The 24467-nt window shown below is 35.7% G+C and overlaps 2 protein-coding genes across 2 annotated transcripts; both read right to left on the bottom strand.

The window, feature by feature from the left end:
• Positions 1-235: 235 nt before the first annotated feature.
• On the bottom strand, positions 236-2962 carry LOC127795952 (uncharacterized). The gene is made up of 2 exons (XM_052327941.1): positions 2520-2962; positions 236-837 (listed from the first exon to the last, which is right to left on the bottom strand). Exons 1-2 carry the CDS (start codon positions 2800-2802, stop codon positions 455-457), a joined length of 666 nt encoding a protein of 221 aa, XP_052183901.1. The 5' UTR covers positions 2803-2962; the 3' UTR covers positions 236-454.
• A 4889-nt stretch (positions 2963-7851) lies between these two features.
• LOC127793982 (peroxisomal membrane protein PMP22-like) lies at positions 7852-11520 on the bottom strand. Its single transcript, XM_052324822.1, has 7 exons — positions 11263-11520; positions 11061-11159; positions 9299-9400; positions 8974-9049; positions 8500-8570; positions 8275-8360; positions 7852-8146 (listed from the first exon to the last, which is right to left on the bottom strand). Exons 1-7 carry the CDS (start codon positions 11332-11334, stop codon positions 8101-8103), a joined length of 552 nt encoding a protein of 183 aa, XP_052180782.1. The 5' UTR covers positions 11335-11520; the 3' UTR covers positions 7852-8100.
• Between the last annotated feature and the right edge of the window lie 12947 nt (positions 11521-24467).

Raw genomic sequence — 24467 nt, 5'->3', positions numbered from 1 at the left:
GTAGGGACCGAAAGCACAATGTATACATACATCAAACACAGAACAAGAAATCACCTAAAAGAAACAAATATGCAAACATAATCTCAAAAGAAACAAGGAAACATTAACGAGATAGTGAACATAATCTCAAAGCAAGTCATTTTCAAAATTACCACTACTGACGTTCCCTTGCTGCTCTCAACACATCATTAATCAGTAAGAGAGGAGCCATCATTAAGTGAGGAGCCAATGCTAATGCTGGTAAAGGATTCTTCTCTGTTACTTCCATCACTTGTCTCTCAAAACAGTCAACACATGGCAACAAACTTTACCTCATTTTTCCATCCTAATGTATTCTTTCTCCACAAACTCAAAATGGTGCATTGTTAAACGAGCCATAATCAACACCATACTCAAATTAAAGTTACTAATAAAGAAGAAAATTCTGTATATGTCTGTGCAAGGTGATGGTCCCTTACATGGACTTCTTGCTTTCTGAATGTGATACTCTGCGATCTAGTGACTGCAACTGGCTTCGAAGGTTTTGGTTTTCCTCAAGCAAGCGATCATATTCAAGGAGAAACCCTTCAGATTGCTTTTTCAGGGCGAGTGCATTGGCTTCACCATTGTTTGCCTCTTTTGTCTTTGCCTCAAGTTCTGATTCCAGCTGGGTAACCTTTGCCCTTAATGCAGCCATCTCATCCTCCAAGCCTTTTATTTCGTTTGCATTTCCAATTTTTCCATCTTCAAAGAGGTGGTTTTGTTTCTTTACGGCCTCCATGCTCTTCCTCCGTATACGCAGTTCTCTGATGTAGTGATGAAGTCTGTCGATCATTAGTGCAAGAAACAGGGAGAATCCTGCACTCAGTTATCCAACTATCAGTGTGGTAGAACAAGCTAGAACAAATTGCTACTGTGATGGTAATTCTATCTGGATATTAGATAGAAGAGAATTCACATTTACTAATAGAACTTTACCTTTTCACAAACAATTAAAATTATGACTGGCTAGTTAAATCCTATAATTAGAGAAAGGAGGAGGGAAGGAATGATAACTGGAGATAAATAAAGAAATTAATTTTAAGTTGATTGATATCATAAAATTATGCCAAAACCAACCTGGATATGGCAACTTCAAAAGAAGGAAGATCAGTGGTGGAATGTATATTACAACAGCAGTAGTAACTGTTGTGCTTGATGGGCCGAACCATGTCTGCTAGCTTAGTTTAGTCCCACATCCCTAGGAAATAGACTATCCCTCAAAGATCATAGGCTCCTTTGCATGTATTCTACATGATCTGATACTCAAATAAACACCATTTGGGAAAATTGCAAACCATGGACTGGTTTATAACTCACATTATTCTTTTCCAGTTGTCCTCAGTAAAAATTAAAGCTTCATGCTATATAGATAGATTCTTAAACTCGGACTTTTTTGTGAGGCCATTTTAAGAATTAGTTCAATGCTTGCATATCACTGAATGCATATTGATATAAGGACTTCAACAAGCTAGCAGACCAACATCACACTCCCAATGACACTTTACTGTTAGAGACAACATCTCTATCCTTATGAGAAAGTAATGTACATAAGGGATTCACTCACAATGACATTGGTTGAAAATAAAGAGCCCACCTAGTTATGCCTATCTGAATCCAGAAATGGAATTAAGAGGTTTCACCAAGAAGTTGCTCAAAGTAATGCAATTCAGAATTTCCAATTCTAAGATAAAAAGCTGTTCAAAGAAAGATACAACCTTGTACATTAATGAAAACTGAAATATTGCAAACATTGAAGTAGAATTGCAGACATGATGAAAACTAGATTAAATGCCCAAACAGTGGCATCATAAACAGATATTTGACACATCAATTAAGCATCTTTCTCTCTCAGCAGTTACTAAAGCACTAGAAATTGGAGCAAATGTTTTGGCATTCATGGCTTCAACAATATTCATCAAGGTTCTCTCTCTTTTTCTCCATTCCAAAATCCTTCACATTTGCGCCTCCTGAACAAAAATGTCTGTAACTAGAAAGCAATTTCTTGGCATTACAACTACAGCCACATAGATAGAAGTTATGACTGCAACACAACCTCTTCAGTTGACACCTTAATTTTAACTAGTTAGCCCAGAAAATATGTTTTCAACTAGCAATTTACTTAAAATAACCCAACTCAATTCAAATCAGACCTTCTCCCAATCAATAATATCCTTCCTGGATGAGATTTAATAAGTAAAAAAAAGTTACTCCTAATCAATTAAGGATTCTCAGGCTGCTAAAACGTATTCACTTCATCTAGGGTTTACATTACTGAAATCTAAAATCTGCACCCAAACTGATGAAAAATTTTACAAAAATTTATGAATCCATCTGCAACAGCATCCAGAGCAAGTAAGAAAACGAAAACAACATTGAGTAATAAAAAAGTTAACGAATCAACATTCCAATTATGAAAACAAAATACACTCAGAGAATTAGCCTCAAACAAGACACTGAATATAAATGCGAGAAAAGTTGAAGAGTTTGTATTCGAATACCCATAAGGGAGGCCTCGAGGAGGAGCCTGGACATGAGAACCTGATCCGTGGGATTAAGATCTCCATCCTCGATCCACCGCTTCTGGATCTTCACTATAGAGTACACGCTCGACATCATAACGACGAACAACGTCCCGGACACGGTCTTGACGATGATTGGGCCACGACCGCGCTTCACCCGATCCAGGCCCATGATCACCAGCTTCCTCAGTGGAGTCTTGAACACGAAGATCACGATCAACGCCATCTCGGCGAATATCAGTGTAAAGAGAAGTTGAATCATGGCGGTGAACCGGTGGGCGACTCAGATCAATGGCTTTGCTTTGACTGTGGATTTGGACAGCACTGATTTGCCGTGTTGAAGGGGGAGGGAGAGAGAGAGAGAGAGAGCTGAGATTGAGGAATGAAGAGGAGGAACGAGGTTGCCTGCCCGCTGCCCCTCTATACTTCGAAAGACGACATTTTGTACATTTTCATAGCAAGGTCCTTCAACTGTGTTTTAACTCCGCTTGAGTCCCTGTACTTTCTGAAATTTCATAGAAGTCCATAACACTTCTGGCCGTCCCCCGTCAAAACCGTCAATTGCCGTGATAATTTAAATTAAATACAAACGATAATATGTTACATATTATTATAAGGTTGTGTTTGGCAGTTAAGAGTATGACTCGAAAATTCTTTAAAATTTAATTAAGAAAAAGTGAATTGGACGTTTAGTATTTCTGCGGGAATCAATTTCCCACCATAAGACTTGAAAAAGTTACTTTAGTAAGTGATCATGAGAATGTAATATAATTTATTTCAGACAAATTTATCCTTAGCCAATAACATAAAATAAAACCCCAAGCCTTTTTATCTTTTTCTCTCTCATTTGAGTGTTTGAATTGGAGGCAGTGCAGTGGGGCAGCAAGGCGTTGGAAGCAGATAGACTGTTAGTTGGGGTAGTTAGTTAGGTTTGTTCAATTATTACTTACAAGGCCGGGCCTTGATTGCAAGTACAGAGGAACAGTGGAGAGTGGAGGGTGGACTGACACCCATAATTAATTAATTGATTAATTTCTCACAAATCACGCGTAAACTAATACTAAAGAAGGTAAAATGTCAATTGGGATGAAATATTATATTTTTGAAGACTAATAAAAATAAGAAGAAAATTCTTAAAATGACTGAAAAGGAAGAGTGAGGCAGTACAATATGATTACATTACATGGAATGATTGTGGTGGGTGGGAGAAGCCATCATTCTTTCTTCCCTCCTCTTTTGGCGATACTAACTCAAACCAACTAATGCCATTCATTATGTTTACAAAATTAATGTTAAAAACTGTTACCGTATATAGAAGTATTTGGTACCTTAAAATGCGAAAAAATTAGAAGGAGATGTGATAATATATAATGTGGAGGAGGAGGAGAAGGAGAAGGAGGTATGCCACAGATAACAATTAAGTTATTAAGTAACCCGACAAGTGTCCAGCCCGCCGGCTGCCTGCTGCCTGCTGCCGGCTTTTGTGGATCTAATGGTGGTGGTACGGCGAGACAAACACTAGCATGAAGCTTCATATGCTCGACGACGCTGCTGTACGCTAGCCCGGCACTGGCAGCTCAATAGCACGAAGTTGACTTACGGACATTAAGCCCATTTCCATCTAAATATTTAGGATAAATTTCACGTCTTCCCAAAAATTTAATAAAAATGCACAAATTATCCTTGTAGTTTTTAAAACGATACGTCCCTTTCTTGACTTTTTAAATTGTATAGCTACTGTTAAACAATGACTAATATTTATTGAAATTCTCAAAATACCTCTCTATAGATCTCTCCGTTTAATATACAAAAAAATAAAATAATTAAAAAATTTATGGTCAACAGATCTAGAGAGCCCATCACCACCAATGAGTTCTTCTAACTGGTCAATGGGTTATTCCACTTCTAGAGAACCCATTGTGCCTCATCGACTAGGGATGTACAACTAGTTTTGATGGGACTAAACTGGGACTTAAAAATCTACAAAAACACGGACTGAAGACTAGACTAGCTTGGTCCAAATCAGTCCAACCTTGTAGTTTTCGTCCAAAGCTTAGTTAAGGCGCAAGCCCCACAATAACGATGGCCTATAGCAACACAAGCCCGGCGAGATGGTTGGTAGGCAACGAAGATAAGAGTATAGTAGAGCAAGTAAGCCGTGAACGACACGGTTGTGTAGGGCACAACCGACAGCGATGATGGTTCGATGGATGACAATAGTGGCATGAGGAACTTGCTGCTGATGCTAGCACAGGTCGACGGTGAGCACACACGAGGTAGGCCAACAGTAGTAATTTGCGGAAGAGAAAAAAGAGAGACAAAAAACAGAAGAAAATAATTAAAGAATTGAGTTGCTAGTTGTGTGCATAAGGAGCTAAAGGGAAGTTTTTTTCTATTAAAATTTTGATTTCTGGTTTGCTGCCAGGACTAGATCAGAAACTAAAATTATGCATCTTCCAACTAGACTGCGGTGACTCAATCTCTAGACCAGAACTTGTAGACTCCCATCATCGATAATGGGTTTCTTTAGAAGAACTTGTTGGATTAATATATTAACGATGTTTTGATTATGATGCTGATGATATAATACTTATGCAAAATTTTAATTAATAATCAAGTACCTATGGCTCACAATCGAGTAGTCAAATATTTGAATTTACTGTAATCGAGTATCTAAACAAATTTGGTAAGACTCAATCGAGCATTAACTTGTTAATATCAAATGTATATATCAAATCGAGTGTTTATATTGTTTTCAAGTATCTAAGACATCAATTGAGTGAGTTGTTTAACAAATGGAGTAGAGATAATGTGCTAAAATATCAAGCATTTGTGCTTACATCTTAAATCAATTAAAATATTCTTCCAATCTAGTAATAAATAAGTTGCATCATGTAAGTCTTAGTACCTTAACAACAATAGACTAGAATTTATTATCAATCGAATATAATTATCCTTAGTTGAATAAACTTAATATATCATAGTCGAATACTTTGAAAAAAAAAGAGCAAGTATTTATATCTTATCATTCAAATCAACTATCAGGTATGTAAAACTAAAATGATAACATCACCAATTGAATACCAAAAATACTCAATCAAGTGGTCTTTCTAAAGCATATTTGCTAATTAATCGTAAGTTATTTGGTATTCGAATAGTGTTATTTATGCAATCAAGTATGGTCTTTCTAAAGCATATTTGCTAATTAATCGTAAGTTATTTGGTATTCGAATAGTGTTATTTATGCAATCAAGTATGTAGTATAACTTAATAGAGTGAATTCAATTAAACAGTGATTCTCTATATTCCAAATAATAATTAACTATGTGATTCTTGCAATCAAGTAAAGTTTATATTTAATCAATTATATCAAATATTAACTCGAGTATGTGCTAATCGAACCGACTATCCTTATTTTTTCATTTGAGAATCTATATGCTACAATTTGAAATTATAGTCGTTACTAGCCGTTGTTTGAGCATTTATTTAATGCTCGCAGAATTCCTTTTTTGGATAATGATTGGTGCATTAAATGCAGTCCGAAGATTATTTGATAAAAATAGAATGAAGATTGAATTTATGATGAATTTGTAATCATTGGAATAAGAATGTCTCTGTAGAAAATAAGTTTATTTTTTTGACCATTGGACAAGCACAGAAGAACATTCAAGACAGGAAGCTATAAAAGGGGAAGAAGTGAACAAGAATTATATAGACATTCATATAAGCTACAACTTGATCATTCTCCAAGCCATCCTCAAAAGAGTTCAAAGAGTCATCATAATATACATCATTTGTATTGTAAAAGGCAGAGAGACTATGTTGAGTTCCTATTCTTGACCCTCTGTAAATTGAGAGATGCCCCATTCTTTTGAGCCTTATTGATACCTTCTCTTCTTGTTACAAACCTTAGCTTATAGTACGGTGTTGTTGGTTTTGCTTGATCCAAGAAAAGATAGTAATTTCGATTGATCCTTAAAAAACTGTATAATTAAGGGGTTTTAGCTGATCGCATTCAAAAATTATTTAGTAAGTTGGTTAAAATTCTTAGTGAACAATTAAGGTAGTGGAGATAAGTAGTGGGGCCAAACCCTCTGTAAATTGTGAGTTCCTATTTTCAGCAAGTTTCTAAATTTACAATTTGTTTTCAGCAAGTTTTTAAATTTACAATTTGTTGAGTGAAGCATAATTCACAACCCCCCCCCCCCCCCCCCCCCCCCCCCCCATTTAATGACTACACAATCGTCTCTTCCTTCTTCTACAAAGAGATTATTTTTGCGACTCAAACCTTAACTTTTTCGATTATAATTGTTATCATTGTTATCGTTGAGAAGATGCACCCCACTAAATAATATTCAAGTCCCAGCTGACCTTTATGGCATGCTACTGAGCTATATAACCAAACTGGGTCATTGTCTCTTCTGCTTGACAGTGTTCTTTTGCCTTGTCCACTGCTCAGAATCAACTAGAAATCGACAGGCCACCAAAGCAGTTTTGGGCAAGAAGTCTTCGTTGACAAGCCACAATTTATACAACCAAACTCTACTGGAAGGGGTAGATGCTTGGTGAGTTGTGTGCCCTCTCATGGATCGGAGAACAAAGATGGCATATTATTATATACTTGCACATGTTATCACATTAGTTCTGCCGGCAATGTATTGACTTCTGAATTCTTGCATTCTATAACAAAACTAGATCCTAAACTACCTTCCCAGCCATCTTGCTCTAATCAAATTTCTGTTCTAAGTCAACCGAATTCTCAAAGTGCATTCTCATGACTTAGCGACTCTACATCAACTTTGATATCACATGTATTTGGCAACCCTTCAAATTTAAACCATATAGAAATAGGGGTGAACTCATCTCATAAAGTCCAATTCAACGTTGAATAGAGATTATAGAGGTAGAACATCCAATCTGACCAAGGTAGATGCCTATAAATAATAGGTGCAACCTCTAGTAGAGATCAACATATTGAGAGTGTGTGCGCCACAACTCAATAACCCAAGTCATCTAGTAGTGATTAACCAACTAGTTATTTAGAATTGTGAAGATTGAGATAGTTCATAATTTTTCCACTCAAAATCTACGTTATCATTGATTGAACGGGAAGTTTTTGAGACTGAATCACGTTAAATTTTGTGTCCTCTTTCTCTTGATTTGTGTGTGTGGCGTATGATCCAATCTTAAAGAACTTGAAAGATAATGAACTTGATCCGGAACTGTAAGTTGAAGTTGATTTTTGAGTTCAATAAGACCAATTAATGTACAAAAAACTTCCCTAATACAAAATTGATGAGAGATTGAGTCGTGACAAATGGAACGACTAAAATAATATAACAGAAACTTGTGTACTTTCATTTTTTTTTTGGTTGTACATGGTAGATACAACATACATGGAGTTAACAATCCAGATAAGCAAAAAATTGCTAATAAATCCAAGAGAAAGGGAAGGCAACAGTTTTCAACCAGATGAGAGTTACATAGAATAGGCTGATAACCATAAAACACTAATCTCCGATATGAGGCAGAGTCTAATTGATAAAATCCTTTAGATCGCTTAACTTTTGGTGATGGACCTTGCTCTTAGATTCAAAAATATTCCCCTAGAAGATAGAAGGATAAAAGAGATTGAAGCGCCATTTCACTTGAAAATGATAGCAATGGAACTAAAAAAGAGAAACACATCAATGTTTAAAGGGGAACCCAAAAAATGGGAGATAAAAGTACATACCAACAACATGCAACAATGCTGTGGAAGATGACGCGGAACTGCAGCGGTATGTATTGGTGGTTCACCCATCCCACGACCGGCCAGAACTGTATGTTTGTCATAGTGATAGTTCATGAAATGCATATATTATTTTGTAGCAGAAGATGGTAATTAAGTTGATTATAGATAGCATTCACATATCAGTATAAGATGGCTATTTCATAACAGATGAGAAAAATGAAATACCGTCCAAGCCGTATACTGCACTTTCGGATAATCCACTTTGACCTTAGACTTCACATGGATCCATGGCCTTTCTGTGCATTTTACAAAGTTATATTCAGATGAGATTTGACTTGAAATTAATTTAATTTCTTTCTTTTCTTTTTCTTTCAAGCTGGCTACCTCCCTGAAGTGGAGAATGTTGAACTATGAACTATCAAATATTCTTTGCAGAATGTTGGATGCATAACATATCCAAAGACAAGGCTAAGGGTTCATAAGGAACAATTTAGTATTCTTATTTCCTTGCACATAGTTTGGCCTTCGAATGCTGAAAATCAGTTGCAAATTGTGTATAAAAAGTTCATCCTTGATCAGAGATAGCCAGGCAGTGTTCCCAAGGGAAGTAATGAACTTTCAATCACTCTCATACTTATCTTTTAGAAAAGAATAACTAAACATAAACCTAAGCATTTCAAGTTCTGATGTAAAACGTACCCTCGACAACCAATCCATAGTAAATCATGAAAAGCAAGTTGTTCCATGGAGAAGAAGTCAATTGTTCCAGCACCACCTGAAATATAACAGCTCAAGTGACACCAGCAAGGTTGATTTATCCTAGTGTACTAAAATTCAAGAAAAACTAGAGGGGGAGCCCCAGTAACAATATTAAGGTTAAGGTTTGAGTTGTGGAAACAGCCTCTTTGCGAAGTAAGGATAAGACGCCAGTAGAGAGCCTTGTGCACTAGGGACACCCAGCAATTTTTAAATCCCAAACTTAATAACAGCTGCCTTCAGCATGCAAGCCAAGAGCAAGGTATACCTTCTTAGCTACTGTTTTGGAATCCTTCTTTCCTTTGAAGAGTTTATCCAGCAATATGTGTAGAAAATGCCCAAATGGTCCAAGATATGCAAATCCAAAAACCTGCATTCATCCTTGTTAGTATTGATGAATCATGGAGACAAACTTATGCAACCTCAGATTCAACAAATGACCATTTGTAAGCCTACATTGACTCAGATTCGCTTGATGATAGAATGCCATATCAGTACTAAAAAGAGGAAACCAGTAAAACACACCTAATTAAGTGCATGGAGGCAATCAAAACTAGGATTTATCATAAAATAATGACGAAGATATCAGTATACTATACAAATTTCCTTCAAAATTGCATATTGAATTTTGTTTCACATCATTGAAAGAGGAATTTCCATATTGAAAGTCATTTGAACATTTTATACGATTTGTAGAAACGGTAATCACCTCAAAGATAGCAAAAAATTTTAAAACAAAAGATCCATTTCCAATAAATTGCATTTTCAAGCACTGTAATAAAGATTAGCAGTACTAGAAGTTAAAAGAGGCAACACTTTGAGAAAAAAAGCATCATCACATCACCTAAAAAGTAAGTGATTTTAAACTAATTTAGCATGGAGGGATTGGTAATTTCAAAGATTAATATTGTAGTGCCACTCAAAGCAAGGTTACCATTAATTGTAGAAGTAAGGATCAGAAAAATTTAAGACCCTTCCTACAAGGCATGGGCTGATCACATAGTTGCAGTTTGTTTGCCAATCTCAATGTTCACAATTTTGATAAACAACAAAGTTATCAAAACTTTAAAAATCTGATAAATAATTGTAACTGCCATTTCATCAGCCTCGGCATTGCCATCGCCTTGAACATAAAAATCTAAATTTTCTTCCACGGCCCTCCCCTGGTGCATCTTAATATCTCCTATTAAATTGCTTTTTTGCTCGTGTAATGACATGGCAAGTGGTGAATGGCTCATCGGAGGCAAATGTAGCTGGGAACATTAGGGGTTTTTCAGTTGCGGAAAATTGCCCAATTTTTCCAGAAAATTACTCCACGAAAAATGGAAAACTAGAAAACGTATTTAAATTTAAAAATTTTCCAAATGAAAAGTGGAGATTTGTAAAAACACAGTATTCAAAATTGAACTAAACTTGGAAAACTACTAAAATGAATTTTCTAAGTTTTTCTTATTAATTTGCAGATTTGGAAAATTCAGTCTTTCAAAAATTTTCCACAAATCATCTTCATCTCATTCTTTAACACAAGTTACATAAAAAATAAATTAAACAACTCGCTTTTTTTGAATATTCTAATTTTTGAAATTGAAAATCAGTTTCTATATTTCTAACATTTGAACCCCTTTTTCCAAATTTTCTATAGAAAATGAAAACTGGAAATCATTCTATACAACTAAAGAACCCCTTAATTTGCCTAAAACATCCCATATACATCTGCCCCCGTGAGCAAATCACCGGTTGCCACGTCATCTCACGAACAAAAAGCAATTTAATAGGAGATATTAAATGGTTCTTATAATGTGCCCTAAGTGCAAGTGACAAGAAAATCCCATCACATATGATAGACACTATTAACATGCATATATCTTGTATGCTTTCCATGAATCTAGACAAAGAAACCTGAGAAGGAAAATGATAAGACTTCAAATTTTCCAAACCCTAACAGAATAGGGCTCTTAGCAAAGATCATATTACAATTTGAACAAGCAGACAATATCAAACAAATATTGTATGTCCTTTTGCTTGTTTACCACTTTGAGAAGAAGGCGTCGGATCTGAAGTTTCTGTATGCCGGAGAGCTTCTGAGCAATAATATCACTGATCGCCGACAACACCCCAGCTGTAATCGCCTGGCCCAAGTACAAATAAAAACCCCAATTGGCAAACAAGCAAACCAATCAAACAAGACAATGTAAATGGAACGGCACCCAGTTGATGAAATAAAGAAGAAACCTTAGTTCTGAGGGGATGGCGCTGGAGCTGGAACAAGTAGTGTTGCAATCCCTTCTTCGCAATCGACCCCATCAATGATTTCGATCTATTCAAAGCTCTCCCTTTGTTGGTGAGTTCTCTTCAGTTCAGTCTTCACCATGTCCATGAATGAGTTTGGTGGAGCTTTTGTACCGGATGTCCTTCCCTCCTTGTGCAGGTCCAAAATATCTACGGCGATGGTGACGTGGAAAACAGTTCGGGTTGCCGGCGGATTGCCCAATCGGTTTGAGTCATATCCAATCGTATATTCCCTATTCGGGCCATCGGGAATTTAGAAGTGTTCAAACTTCAATCAAATGGGCTGGGTTAGGCCCGACCCGTTTTTCCATTTCTTCCTGTGTCTTCCACCTCTTGTCCTTTCCCTGTTTCATCCATTTTAACCCACCCGGCAAAATGATTTCTCAATGAAAATTTGGAAAAAAAATCTACATATAATAAAATTAAAATTTCAAACCAAATAAAAGAACTTAATGCAAATAATGTCACTGTAAAATATAATAAGTTCTGAAACTTCAATTTTACACCAATGAGCTCTCTGGCTCTGAGGTTTAATTTCATCTTTAGACTAACTTTAATAAGGATCACAATCATATCACTTATTATATTATAAATAATTTATTTCTTATTTTAATTTTATCTTAAAAATTATGTATGCTTCAAGAACACTCCATATTCTCTTTTCTATTGGACTCCATATTTTATTTATTTATTAATAAATTTTAATTCTATTTATTTTACCTTACATATAAATTTTACTACTATAAAAATTTATTATTTATTTTACAATTTAATAATAAATATTACCATATTAAATATTAATAATATTTAATATATTTTAAATTTAATTTACTAATAATTTTTAAAAATAATTATTTAATAAAATTATTTAAAATACACAAAATAATCAAATACACATATATACATAATCAATAATCAAATATACAAAATAATCAGATACACACGTACATATAATCAATAATTAAATACGCAAAATAATCAAATACACGCATTTACAAAATTAATAATCAAATACACAAATCAATAATCAAATAAACCAATACACAATATCAATCCCCCAATACAAAAATAAATACAAAATCACAAAGCCATTAAACTATGAAGACACTAAAGAATATGACGATGCCGCCACCGTTATTGCTCACAGTCATCATTGCTGGTTCTACTTGTTGCCACCTCTATTGTTGTTGTTTGTCACTGTCGTCTCTAGATCTAGTGTCTACAGCTCATCCACCATGCCTGCAACTCCGTCAACTCCAATTTTGCCTACACCACTATTGTTGCTACTCATCTAGTGTTAATGGCCATTGGTGGGAAGGGGGGAAGGAGAGAGATGAAGAGGAGGGATGAGTGGATTTTGCTAGCCAACATTGGCGAGCCTTTTCAATTTTATCAAAATTTTGATAAGAGAAAATAGGTATGACAAGCCTTCTTAAAGTTGATTTTCTCACCTTGGCTCTCTAATTTTTGGCTTGGTGACTAGAAAATGACCTTGTTGGAGTCAACCTTAATCATGCAATATCGAGACTTAAATAGTTTACAAAATTTTTTAAAAAATGTAAAAAATGGTATTGAGACTTAGTCGTGTACTATTTTTTTTACAAAATTATTATTTAGAAACATAAATTTAACGTTTGTGATGATATTTTATATTATATATCATATTAATATAAATATATACAATATCAATATAGAGTGTCACTTTATCTATTAAACTTCAAGTGTCTTAATAATGTCCCTATAAATATCCCTTTATGGGTTGGCCAAAATTAATTAATAGTTATGTAGTTTTTCAAGAGTTGAAAAATTGCTATACACTCTCTCATGTTTCTATTCCGCATCGATTTGAAACAGGAGGTTCTTTACATACATACACAAGCTGCGAAAAAGGAGAAAGAGCTAGCACTCCTATTCTGCTCTCCTCACCAATGGACACGTGTCGTGTATCACGAGTTAGAGGTCAGACACTTGGATGGCTTGGATCCACAAATGAGTCGAAAATCTAAAAGTTAGATTTATTTTATTTGTATGTGAATGATTTACTTTCGCCGGTATCAGAGTAATGTTCAAAATTTTTGAATTACGTTGCTTGCCCCGTAACAATCTAGCTTTACTTTTAGTGGTATCAGAGCCATTGTCAAATTTTTTCAATTCCTTACGTGCGAATTCGATTATGTTAATATTTGTGAAATTAATAAATATTGTTGCGTTTGTATTTTTGTATTGAAAAATGTTTCTTATTGAAGGGAAAAAAGGTCATGTGACACGAAACTGGGATTCAGGGTGCATACGGATGCACCAGAAGGTCAAAATTCGCAGCCACGTGGGGCCTGCAAGAGCAGTGCACAACCAGGGGCGACTCACGCATGTGCAGGGCCTGGCCTGGCGCAATAGTGCGTGCACAGGCAAGCCCACCCATGCCCATGGCGCGGCGGGGCCCAGGCAGTGACCTGCGACCTGCTAGTGTGCCCCAACGGCCTACATGCCCCATGTCGCTCATGTAACTCGCCGTCTGCGCCCTAGGCCCAGCCCAAGTGCGCCATGTGCGCCCCCATGGGCCTTGCGGCCAACAACCTTGCTGTAACATCCCAGATTTTTCAAACTCAAATATGATGTAATATCTGAGGTTATTAGGTTCAAATACTTGAGGAAATAGATTTTTTCATGGGATTATAGAAGCCTTGAGGCAAAGGTTCATTTTCTGAACTAGTGGCAAAATCGTAAATACTGAAGTTCGGGTAAAAGTGTAATTTATCTAAAATCTTGGGGTGCTAAGTGTAATTTATCCATTTTTTAGGGACCAAAAAGTGCAATTAAAAATGGCCCGGGGACCAAGTTGCAAGGATCTAAGTGCAAATTATCCGAAAAATTTGGGCCAAGATGTAGTTCTTGAAACCTTAAAAATATCTTTTCAAGGTATCATGGATTTCAAATTCAAATCCAATGGAGCTTTGCATTCCAAACTCTATTAAATTCAATTAAAGACGAGTGGTGCATTTGGGTTGGATGCACATGGGAGAAATGATGAAGTCTTATCTTCAATGACACATGTCAATCAACCATTGGCCACTTGGAAGATAAGATAAGGTCACATGATGGCTCATAATGACCCTTTGAGGTGGCATTGCATGATTGGCTAAGGAAAAGCTTACTTAGCTTCCAAGTTTGCAAAAGTCTCCAAACCTTATCCCTAAGGACATGTGGCAAGCATTCATTGGCTACTTGGAGATAGGATTTGAAGTGTAATGATGAGAAATGTGGAAAATGCAATTAACCGTGTGGGATGTAGTTGTAATGATGAAAAATGTAGAAAATGTAATTTACCATGTGGGATGTAATGATGGGGAATCTTGAAAATCTAATTAAACATGTGGAGGCACAAATCCCTAGGGACACATGGCATATTTTAATTGGAAGCTCATGGATGGAATGATGATTCGACACGTGGCGTGATTTGGTTCGTTGAAGTTTCCTATAAATAAGGGCTTTAGGGTTATTCATTTTGGGCACCAAGTAAGGAGGAAAAGGAATGGAGTTTGAAGGAGGAAATGCTGTCGAAAAGAAGGGAGAAAGTCGAGGGAGAATAAGACTTGACAGAATTTTCAGGTCTTTCCCGAAGTTCATGCCAAGCAGTAAGTAAATATGCGAAAAAACCCATTCTGCTCGTTGTAAACCGTGCTTCCTAAGGTAACCGATCAAGGTGAGTGATTCCTTTATGTTTTGTGACACTTTGAGCATTTGTAGCTTTACTTGTGTGTGGATGATGGATTGCATATCATGCCTTCATGGCTTACATGTCATGTTTTCACTTGGCTATGCATATTCCTTCTGCTTTGTCATATATCGTGTTTGTGTTGGTGACTGTGGCTAGTTGTTGGGCTATCTGGAAGAACTCGTGCTCTTAAGATGAGCCAGGGTTGACTATGATGACTGCGGGGGTGATTGCAACACCTTGGCATTGCTACCATAGGGGTGGATTTCATAATAGCATTATTGCATTTGCACGCATGTACTCTCATTTTCTAAGTCACTCACTTAGATGTTATTATCTAACTTGAGTGTTTCATACCCCTAGGACATTCAACGTCCCAGGTTTCTCAGAAGTGCCAGGTGTTCCAGGTTCTAGTTCGAGCAAGAGCAAGAGGGTGATGCTCGGCTAGATTTGGGCTTTGCAGCTAGCTTAGGGTTTTATTTCATTATGTAATTCAAGTGATGTATTGTAATAGCAGCTAGGATGATCGAGCTTGTAAATGTGTGGGTGTCCTACAGTTGTACTAAGGGTTGTGTGGGTGTAATATCTCAATTGGTGCACTTCAAATGTTGTATAGGGAAGTTGCCATGATGAGGGTTTATTCGCTAGGTTGGGCATGTGTTGTAGTTATAACTACAAGTAATGAGTTGTGCCTTTTGGGTTTATTGAAAGCTATATGCGTTTCCTGTTCATATAAAGGAATCTAGTGGAAACCCCTTCATTTAGCTTTCGTTAAGCTTTCAGATTCGATCCAAATGCTTCCGTTGGTAAGGGTTTCCATAACGCCCTAGGTGATGTTTGCTTCTATTTCACGTTGTTATGTATTTGAAAAAGTGAGGCGTTACACTTGTAGCCCCTCCCGCTGCCTCGAGCTGTGTTTTGGCCCTTCTCAGGGGCCCAAGTCGAGGACCTGAGCTGACCCTTCGATGGCCCAGTGCGTTTTGTGTCCTCGGGTGAGGACTAACCAAATTATTTGTCAATTTTTGGGCTTTTTCAATTTGACCCATTAGTGTATGACACCTATGGGTCGTGATTTGAACAAGTTGGGGCCGTCAATTGGGTGTTTTATTTATTATTGTGCTTCTAGTGCATGTTTGACATGCATTGGTTGATCCAAGGCCTGTTGAGCTTTGTTAATTGGAGTAATGGATAAAGCCCAAGCCCAAATACAATTGAAACAGTTTTGTTTTTTAAAAAATTATACAAATTTCAAATTATTGAAAATGTTTCAATAAGATTGATGCAACAATTAATTAACATAATATGAATGAATCAATGAAATTGATTGCATTAGTGTATGGTATGGATCAAGTTGATCATTTATTTTATGTTGGGAATAAATGCTTGTAAATTTGATTTTTGAAATAGACCCTGCGTGTCTTGCCACTCTTATATTCTAATGTACATTCTCTTCTCATCTTTCTCCCCCCGAATGTAACTCGAGATTTCTGATTCTATGTAATGTATGTAGAATAGAATAGAATAGTAATAGTTGTAGTTTGTATGAAGAGCAAGAGATGAATCCAAATTCAAGACAAGATTCGAAGACCAACGAAGGCTTTAAGAATGTGCTTGAGAAGCAGATTATGATTCTTCACCTAGGTGTGACCCACTAGCTTCCCTTCTATGTCTCAAAGGGGCTAGCCGTGGTTATCCATACCATACACCGGTTTGAATCATTTATTATGCATGATTAATTTGATTAATTGCATGTAATGAGACCTTAATAAATAAATAAATAATAAATCCCTCATGAATATTAAACCAACTTGCCTTCCATCATTATGAGGCATTAGGTTTCTAGCTGGCACTTAATTTGTTGAGTCACTCAAGGTCATGTGTCACCTATGATACTTGTGTTTCATGGGCCATGAAATGTCTTTGAATGATGGGTCCGACTTAACTAGAAATGTGGGTTTGTTGAGTCACTCAAGGTTTACTGAGTATAGAGGCAAAGGTTGGGAGTCACATAAGATGTGCATGACAAGGAGTTGTCAACTCAATGTATCTAGGAGTTGCATGGAGATGCAATTGGTAGCAAGTACCTACCTAATCGAACCTAGCATAATTTGTTGAGTCACTCAAGGTCATGTGTCACCTATGATACTTGTGTTTCATGGGCCATGAAATGTCTTTGAATGATGGGTCCGACTTAACTAGAAATGTGGGTTTGTTGAGTCACTCAAGGTTTACTGAGTATAGAGGCAAAGGTTGGGAGTCACATAAGATGTGCATGACAAGGAGTTGTCAACTCAATGTATCTAGGAGTTGCATGGAGATGCAATTGGTAGCAAGTACCTACCTAATCGAACCTAGCATAATTTGTTGAGTCACTCAAGGTTATGTGAGGGGAGATGGGATCCTAACCCACTAGGAAATCTTCCAATGGGATTTCTCGAGTTATGTCTTGAGGATAACAAACTTGTAAAAAATAGTGGGAGCAATTATAAAATGTTACTTCTTGCAATATATGATTTCGTGATTCAATATGATTATAATAATATCTCTATATTCGGTTGTTGATCCGGAATGTCTGGAAACACATCAATAAGATCAATACTCGAGGGCAATAATATCTTCAATTGGACTAATTTCTATGACTGGGAGATCTATTAGAAATGGCACACACCAAAAGGGGGGTGAATTGGTTATTTTAAAAACTTGATTTAGAACTTTGAAATCCTTTTGATTGAAAATAAAAATTCAATGCAACTGAGGATAATGAAATGCTAGCAATGATAAACAAATCAAAAACATAAGCAAGACAGAACACAAAGATTTATAGTGGTTCGGCTTAACTCAAGCCTAATCCACTACCTTAGCTCCTTACTGAGGATTTTTCAAACCATCCACTATCAACCCCCTACTCAACCCGAGTAGATCCTCTAGTCCAAGACTAGGAATTACAACCTCCCACTCAAATGAGCCCTCTAGCTACACAAGCTAGGAAAATAACAAAGATACAAATGAAAGAAAGAAACTAAGAGCTTAACACTCTTAGTTACAAGTTCTCTCACAATGAAAACAAGGCTTAATAAAAAATTTATAATGATAGAACAACGAAGCCTTGGAGAGAAAATACAACAGTGAAAACGCAAATATTATAAGCTAGAGTAAAAATGATTTGAACTTTTTAGATCAACTCGTTCCCATCCATTAGTCTCTTCTTGATCATCCATGAGTTGTATATATAGGCATCCATAAAGATTGAAGAGGAAACTAGCTGTTTGTGACCGTTAGAGATTGAAAAACTAGCCATTGGACGCTTTCTACAAAAGATATAGTCGACAGAAGAAAATGCATAGTTGACTATTTTTATAAATAAAACAAAACATAGTCGACAGACAAAAATGCATAATTGACTATCTTATAACACAAATTTTTTATAGTCGACAGACACGTAAACATAGTCGACAGATGCAAAAATATGAAGAGGATTTTGAATTTTATGAACAAAAATAGTCGACAGATGAAAAGTCATAGTCGACTATCCTTACATGATAGTCGATAGGGTGAAAAATAGTCGACAGAAGACTTAAATAGTCGACAGATCAAATCAGCATAGTCGACTATTCTTATGCATAATCGATTATCCTTAACAACATAGTTGACTATTTTCAGGCATAGTCAACAGAATGAACCACATAGTCGACTATCCATTTTGAAAAAAATGAAAACTTAACAAATCCTCATTTTGATTCTTTTGAAAGTAAGTTGAGATTATCAAAAACATATTTATTTTGAATCTAAACACACTCAACCACACTTCAACATTTCTTTTATATAAATTTTCTTAACTTTGCTTCAAGGAGATTTAAAGATTGTTTTTCACATTCATGTAAATTGATTAAAAATAAACTTATCCATAAAGATTTACTCATAAAGATTTAGAGATTGATTTTCATATAGTCATTATCAAAACCACTATTTTATTATCCAAGAGTAAAATATCAAGATCATCTTGAGGATAGTCCTCACGTATGATAAGATTCTCTATGCGATAAAGAGATCTCTTCTTGCGAAGCCACCAATTGAGAAAATAGTAGCACATGAGGTTTGGACAATGCACAAGGGTGATATGATCATCACTTGGTGTATCACCTTGGCTGCCATGATCCTGGAGCATAGGTGGCAGCATAAGAGTTATGGCGCCTATGAGATCATAGCTAGGCTCAAGGATTCTCTGTTGAGAAGCATGTCATGTGGATGATAAGTTTTATCAACAGGTTGGTAGAGCTGAACTTGGGTATGGATGCAAAAACTTACCCTAGATTTAGTGCTACAGTCCCTCCTTGACGGTTATGGAAGAGACTCTTGGAGAGTTGTTGTCCATGCTAAGGGAGGTCAAGCCCGAAATTGACAAAAGGCCAAGAGAAGTGTTCTCTTAGTTGAAGAGCCCAAGGTGCATAGGGGCAAGCCCAAGAGTAAGAAAGCTAAAAGGAAGAAAAGTTCTTCTACAGCGCCATCTGAAAGAGTCTAAAAGACCAAACCTTGAAAGGGCCAGGAGGATGTAATTTGTTTCCACTGTAATAAGTTGGGTCATTAGAAACAAAATTGTAAGGAATACCTTATAGAGGTGTAGAGTAAGAAGAGTTCTACTCAGGGCACTTCAGGTATTTATGTTATTAGAGTTAATCTATCTACTTCTAATCAATCCACATGGGTATTAAATATTGGATCTAATATTCATATTTTCACTTCTGTTCAGAGGCTTAGGAGTACGAAGAGATTAATAATAGGAGTAGTGTACCTACACTTGGGAAATGGATCAAGAGTTGTTCCATTAGATGTAAAGACCTATTTATTGACATTACCAACAGGGCTTGTATTGGATTTACGTAACTGTTATTACAATCCTAGTTTGACTAGGTATATAATTTATATTTCTCGTTTAGACAAGGATGGATATTCTTTTATTTAATAATAATAGTTGTTCATTTTATAAAATGAATTGTTTTATGGTAAAGCAACAGTAAGTAACGGTTTGTATGTCCTTAATGTTGATACTTTTGTCAATAGCATAAATATTAAGTGACTTAAATCAGGTGATTTAAATAGCACTTATTTATGGCATTCTCGCATTGGCCATATAAATGAGACTCGCATATCCAATGGATATGTTAACACGTTTGATTATGAATCATATGATACTTGTGAATCTTGTTTACTTGATAAGATGATTAAGTCTCATTTTAAAGGAAAATGAGATAGGGTCACAAAAGTGTTAGGCCTTGTGCGCACTAACGTGTGTGGGCCCATGTCCACACAAGCTAAAGGTGGATATGTCTACTGATGATAGATCACAATTTGATTATGTGTATCTCATGAGACACAAATCTGAGACTTTTGAAAAGTTCAAGGAATTCAGATTTGAAATAGAGAAACAAACTGGGAAAAATATCAAAGTACTTCAATCGGATCAAGGTGGTGAATACTTAAACAGTAAGTTTCTAGATCACCTGAAACAGAATGAAATTCTTTCACAATGGACTCCACCTGGAACACCGAAGATGAATGGTGTGCCTGAAAAAGATGAATAGGACCTTGTTGGATATGGTCCGATCCATGATGAATCATACTGAACTCCCCACTTCATTTTAAGGATTTCGCACTCCTCATCGCAATCTTTGTTTTGAACACGATTCCAAGTAAGTTAGTTACTCAGACTCTATATGAGATATAGAAAAGAAAGAAGCCAAATTTATCTTTCCTTAAGATTTGAGGTTGTGAAACTTATGTCAAACGTGTTGACAATAATAAGCTAGAACTCAAATCGACGAGATGTCTGTTTGTGGGATATTCAAAAGAAACAAATGGATATTACTTTTATCACCCACATGAACAAAATGTTTTTTGTTGCCAAGCATGTGATATTCCTTGAGAAGGAATTATCAGATGTTGTGGCTAGTGGGAGGAATGTTAAGCTTGACGAAATTCGAGGCAAACCACAAACAAATACTCCCCTCCAGGAACCCAAGGAAGATCACACACAAAATGCTGTGTCAATTCCCCAATCTTCCACACAAAGACTTCATAGGTCAATAAGAGTTCATCATGAGCCTTAGAGATATGGATTTCTCATCTCGACACATGGAGATGTGCTTTTGGTTAAGAATGACGAACCAAATACCTATGAAGAAGTAATGTCAGACATTGAATCTAGGAAATGGCTTGATACCATGAAATCGAAAATGGATTCCATGTACACTAATCAAGTATGAACTTTGGTGGATCCACCCGAGGGTATTAGACCTATTGAGTGTAAGTGGGTCTTCAAAAAGAAGACTGATATGGAAGGCAATGTATAGATGTACAAAGCCAGGCTCGTGGCCAAAGGTTTTAGTCAAAGATAATTAGTTGGCTATGACGAAACCTTCTCGCCTATGGTAATGATAAAATCCATTCGGATTTTACTTACAATAACTGCATATCATGATTATAAGATTTGGTAAATGGATGTTAAAACAACTTTCCTTAATGGAAACCTAGTTGAGAATGTGTATATGACACAAACGAATGGTTTTGTCATCCAAGAACATACAAATAAGATTTGTAAGTTACAAAGAGCCATTTATGGTCTAAAGCAAGTATCCTAGAGTTGGAATCAATGTTTTGATAAAACAATCAAAGAGTTTGATTTTTCACAAAACAAATATGATCCTTGTGTTTACAAAAAGATTAGTGGGAGCATGGTGGTCTTTTTAATCCTATATATAAATGATGTATTGCTCATAGGGAATGATGTTCCCTATCTTGCAATCAATTAAAAGATAACTTTTAGAAAATTTTCTCCATGAAGGATTTGGGAGAAGCAACCTATATTTTGGGAATAAGGATCTATAGAGATAGATTTAGGAGGTTGAAATTAAAAGATGGCTTTTAGAAAATTTTCTCCATAAAGGATTTGGGAGAAGCAGCTTATATTCTGGAAATAAGGATCTATAGAGATAGATTTAAGAGATTGCAATTGTCAGTGTATAACATGTTCAATTTGATTAGATCTAGAGCACCTACACTAATAATCTCCCGCTTGCACTAAAGCCAATCACTCATGTATCTTATACCTGATGATCAAACATGACTTTCATGTTTCTTTTAGAACAGAGCTTTAGTCAAGGGATCTGCGACATTGTCATCTGACAACACTTTCTCTATATATGTCATCTCGATTGACAATCTCCATTATCAGATGGTGATGCTGCAATACAACTTTGGTCAATTGATGAGACTGTGGTTCCTTCGATTCTGCGATGGCTCCATTGTTGTCCCAATAACTATTATTGGATCAACAATACTGGACACCACTCCAAGTTCATTAATGAAGTTTCGGATCCATACAATCTTCTTAGCTACTTCGGAGGCTGCTATGTATTCGACTTCAGTTGTTGAATTTGCTACTATCTCTTGTTGGAACTCTTCCAACTCATGGCCCAGCCATTTAGGCAGAATATAAATCCCAATTGTGACTTAAAATCATCATGGTTGGACTGGAAACTAGCATCTGTGAACCCCTTCACGATAAGCTCTCTTTCTCCATATAGTCATTGTCAAGTACTTAAGGATGCTTTTCACAGTAATCCAATGTTTCACACCTAAAGTAGCCTGATATCTACTACATATGCTCAAAGCATATGCGACATAAAGCCTTGTACATAGCATGACATACATGATCAAACCAATAGCTGAGGCATACGGTGCTCAACTCACTCTATCTCTCTCATCTTGTGTATTTGGACACATAGCCTTGGAGAGATGTATTCCATATGACATGAGAAGATTTCCCTCTTAGAATCTTTCATGCTAAACCTCTTTAACACCTTGTTAATGTACACGCTTTAACAAGGTGCTCTAAATGTCCCAAGTCGTAGCAATGTCAAGAATAGACATTGACAATTACAATAAGACTTGTATGTGCTATATTTTTGCTATGTGATACCAATGAGGGTCTCACACCCATAGACATAGGGATGTCTAGACAAGTACATAGGTGATCAATGTTGGAGAACGTGTCACTAGACATGACTAGCTATGAGAATCCATTTTAGTTATATGTTAATGAAATTCTCATACGAGATGGGTGTAACTAATCCTTAGACTTAAGGTTGTCACGGTCATCTTATAAGAAGACCGATATGTTTTGACATTGTTTCGATGGGCTTAGACAAAGGCTACACATGGGCGATCATTGGGCATATCGTGAGACTTATGGAGATGGATGGATAACCAAGATGGGACTCGTCTACCCCTTGATAGAGGATGATGTATCCAAGGTGTCTTCGGTGGATATTCACTTTAAATCTATAGTCATGGTAAAAGAGATCAATAGGGAGTTATTAACTCACTTTCTATTAAGTGAATATATCCAAATGACCGAAGAAAAATCATGTGATCGTAATCAAGCAACACATCATCAAACTTGAGATCATATAAGATACGTTAACGAGAGAAACGAATTACACGGTAACCATGCTCGTGAAAGCTTGTTTACGAATTATGAATCCTTCTGAATAATTGATGTTGAGCCAACTTGCTCATATTAATTAAGTTTTGATGATTAACAAAAATATTTTTATTATATAAATATTTTCTCTTACTCATGCAAAAAGTAAATTTATTTTGAATTAAAAGAGAATTATTTTTAGACATATTTTTTTGTTTTAATCATTTATGTTTCAAAAGGCTTATATTTGAATTTTCAAATTTTGAATTAAAGGAGAATTATTTTTAAACATGTTTTCTTTTACTTATACAAAAAATAAATTTATTTTAAATTAAAGGAGATTGTTTTTGACATATTTTATTGTTTTAATCATTTATATCTCAAAATCTTATATTTGAATTTTCAAATCTTGATTTTTCATGCAAAAAGTAAATTTATTTTGAATTAAAAGAGAATTGTTTTTAGACATGTTTTCTTATTTTAATCATTTATGTCTCAAAAAGTTTATATTTGAATTTTCAAATTTTGAATTAAAGGAGAATTATTTTTAGACATGTTTTCTTTTATTCATACAAAAAATAAATTTATTTTAAATTAAAAGAGATTGTTTTTAGACATGTTTTATTGTTTTAATCATTTATGTCTCAAAAGCTTATATTTGAATTTTCAAATCTTAATTTTTCATGCAAAAAGAAAATTTATTTTGAATTAAAAGTGAGGCATGTTTTATTATTGTTTGAGAAAGTCTAAACATTTTTTGAATTTCAAACTTTATATTAACCATTTTTTTAGTGGCTAAAATGCTTATAAATATCCCCCCAAAATCATTTTTTGAGCATTCAAGTGCTTCCATTACATATCCAAAGCACCCAAAAGGTCTCAAACGCTCTCAAGCAAAACATTCAAGCAATCTGAGGCTCTCAAAGCATTATTGCACATCCACCGAAGAGTCACAAG

This window comes from Diospyros lotus, chromosome 2, assembly GCF_014633365.1.
Source record: "Diospyros lotus cultivar Yz01 chromosome 2, ASM1463336v1, whole genome shotgun sequence".
NCBI lineage: Eukaryota > Viridiplantae > Streptophyta > Magnoliopsida > Ericales > Ebenaceae > Diospyros > Diospyros lotus.
This window is presented reverse-complemented; position numbering and strand designations above follow the sequence as displayed.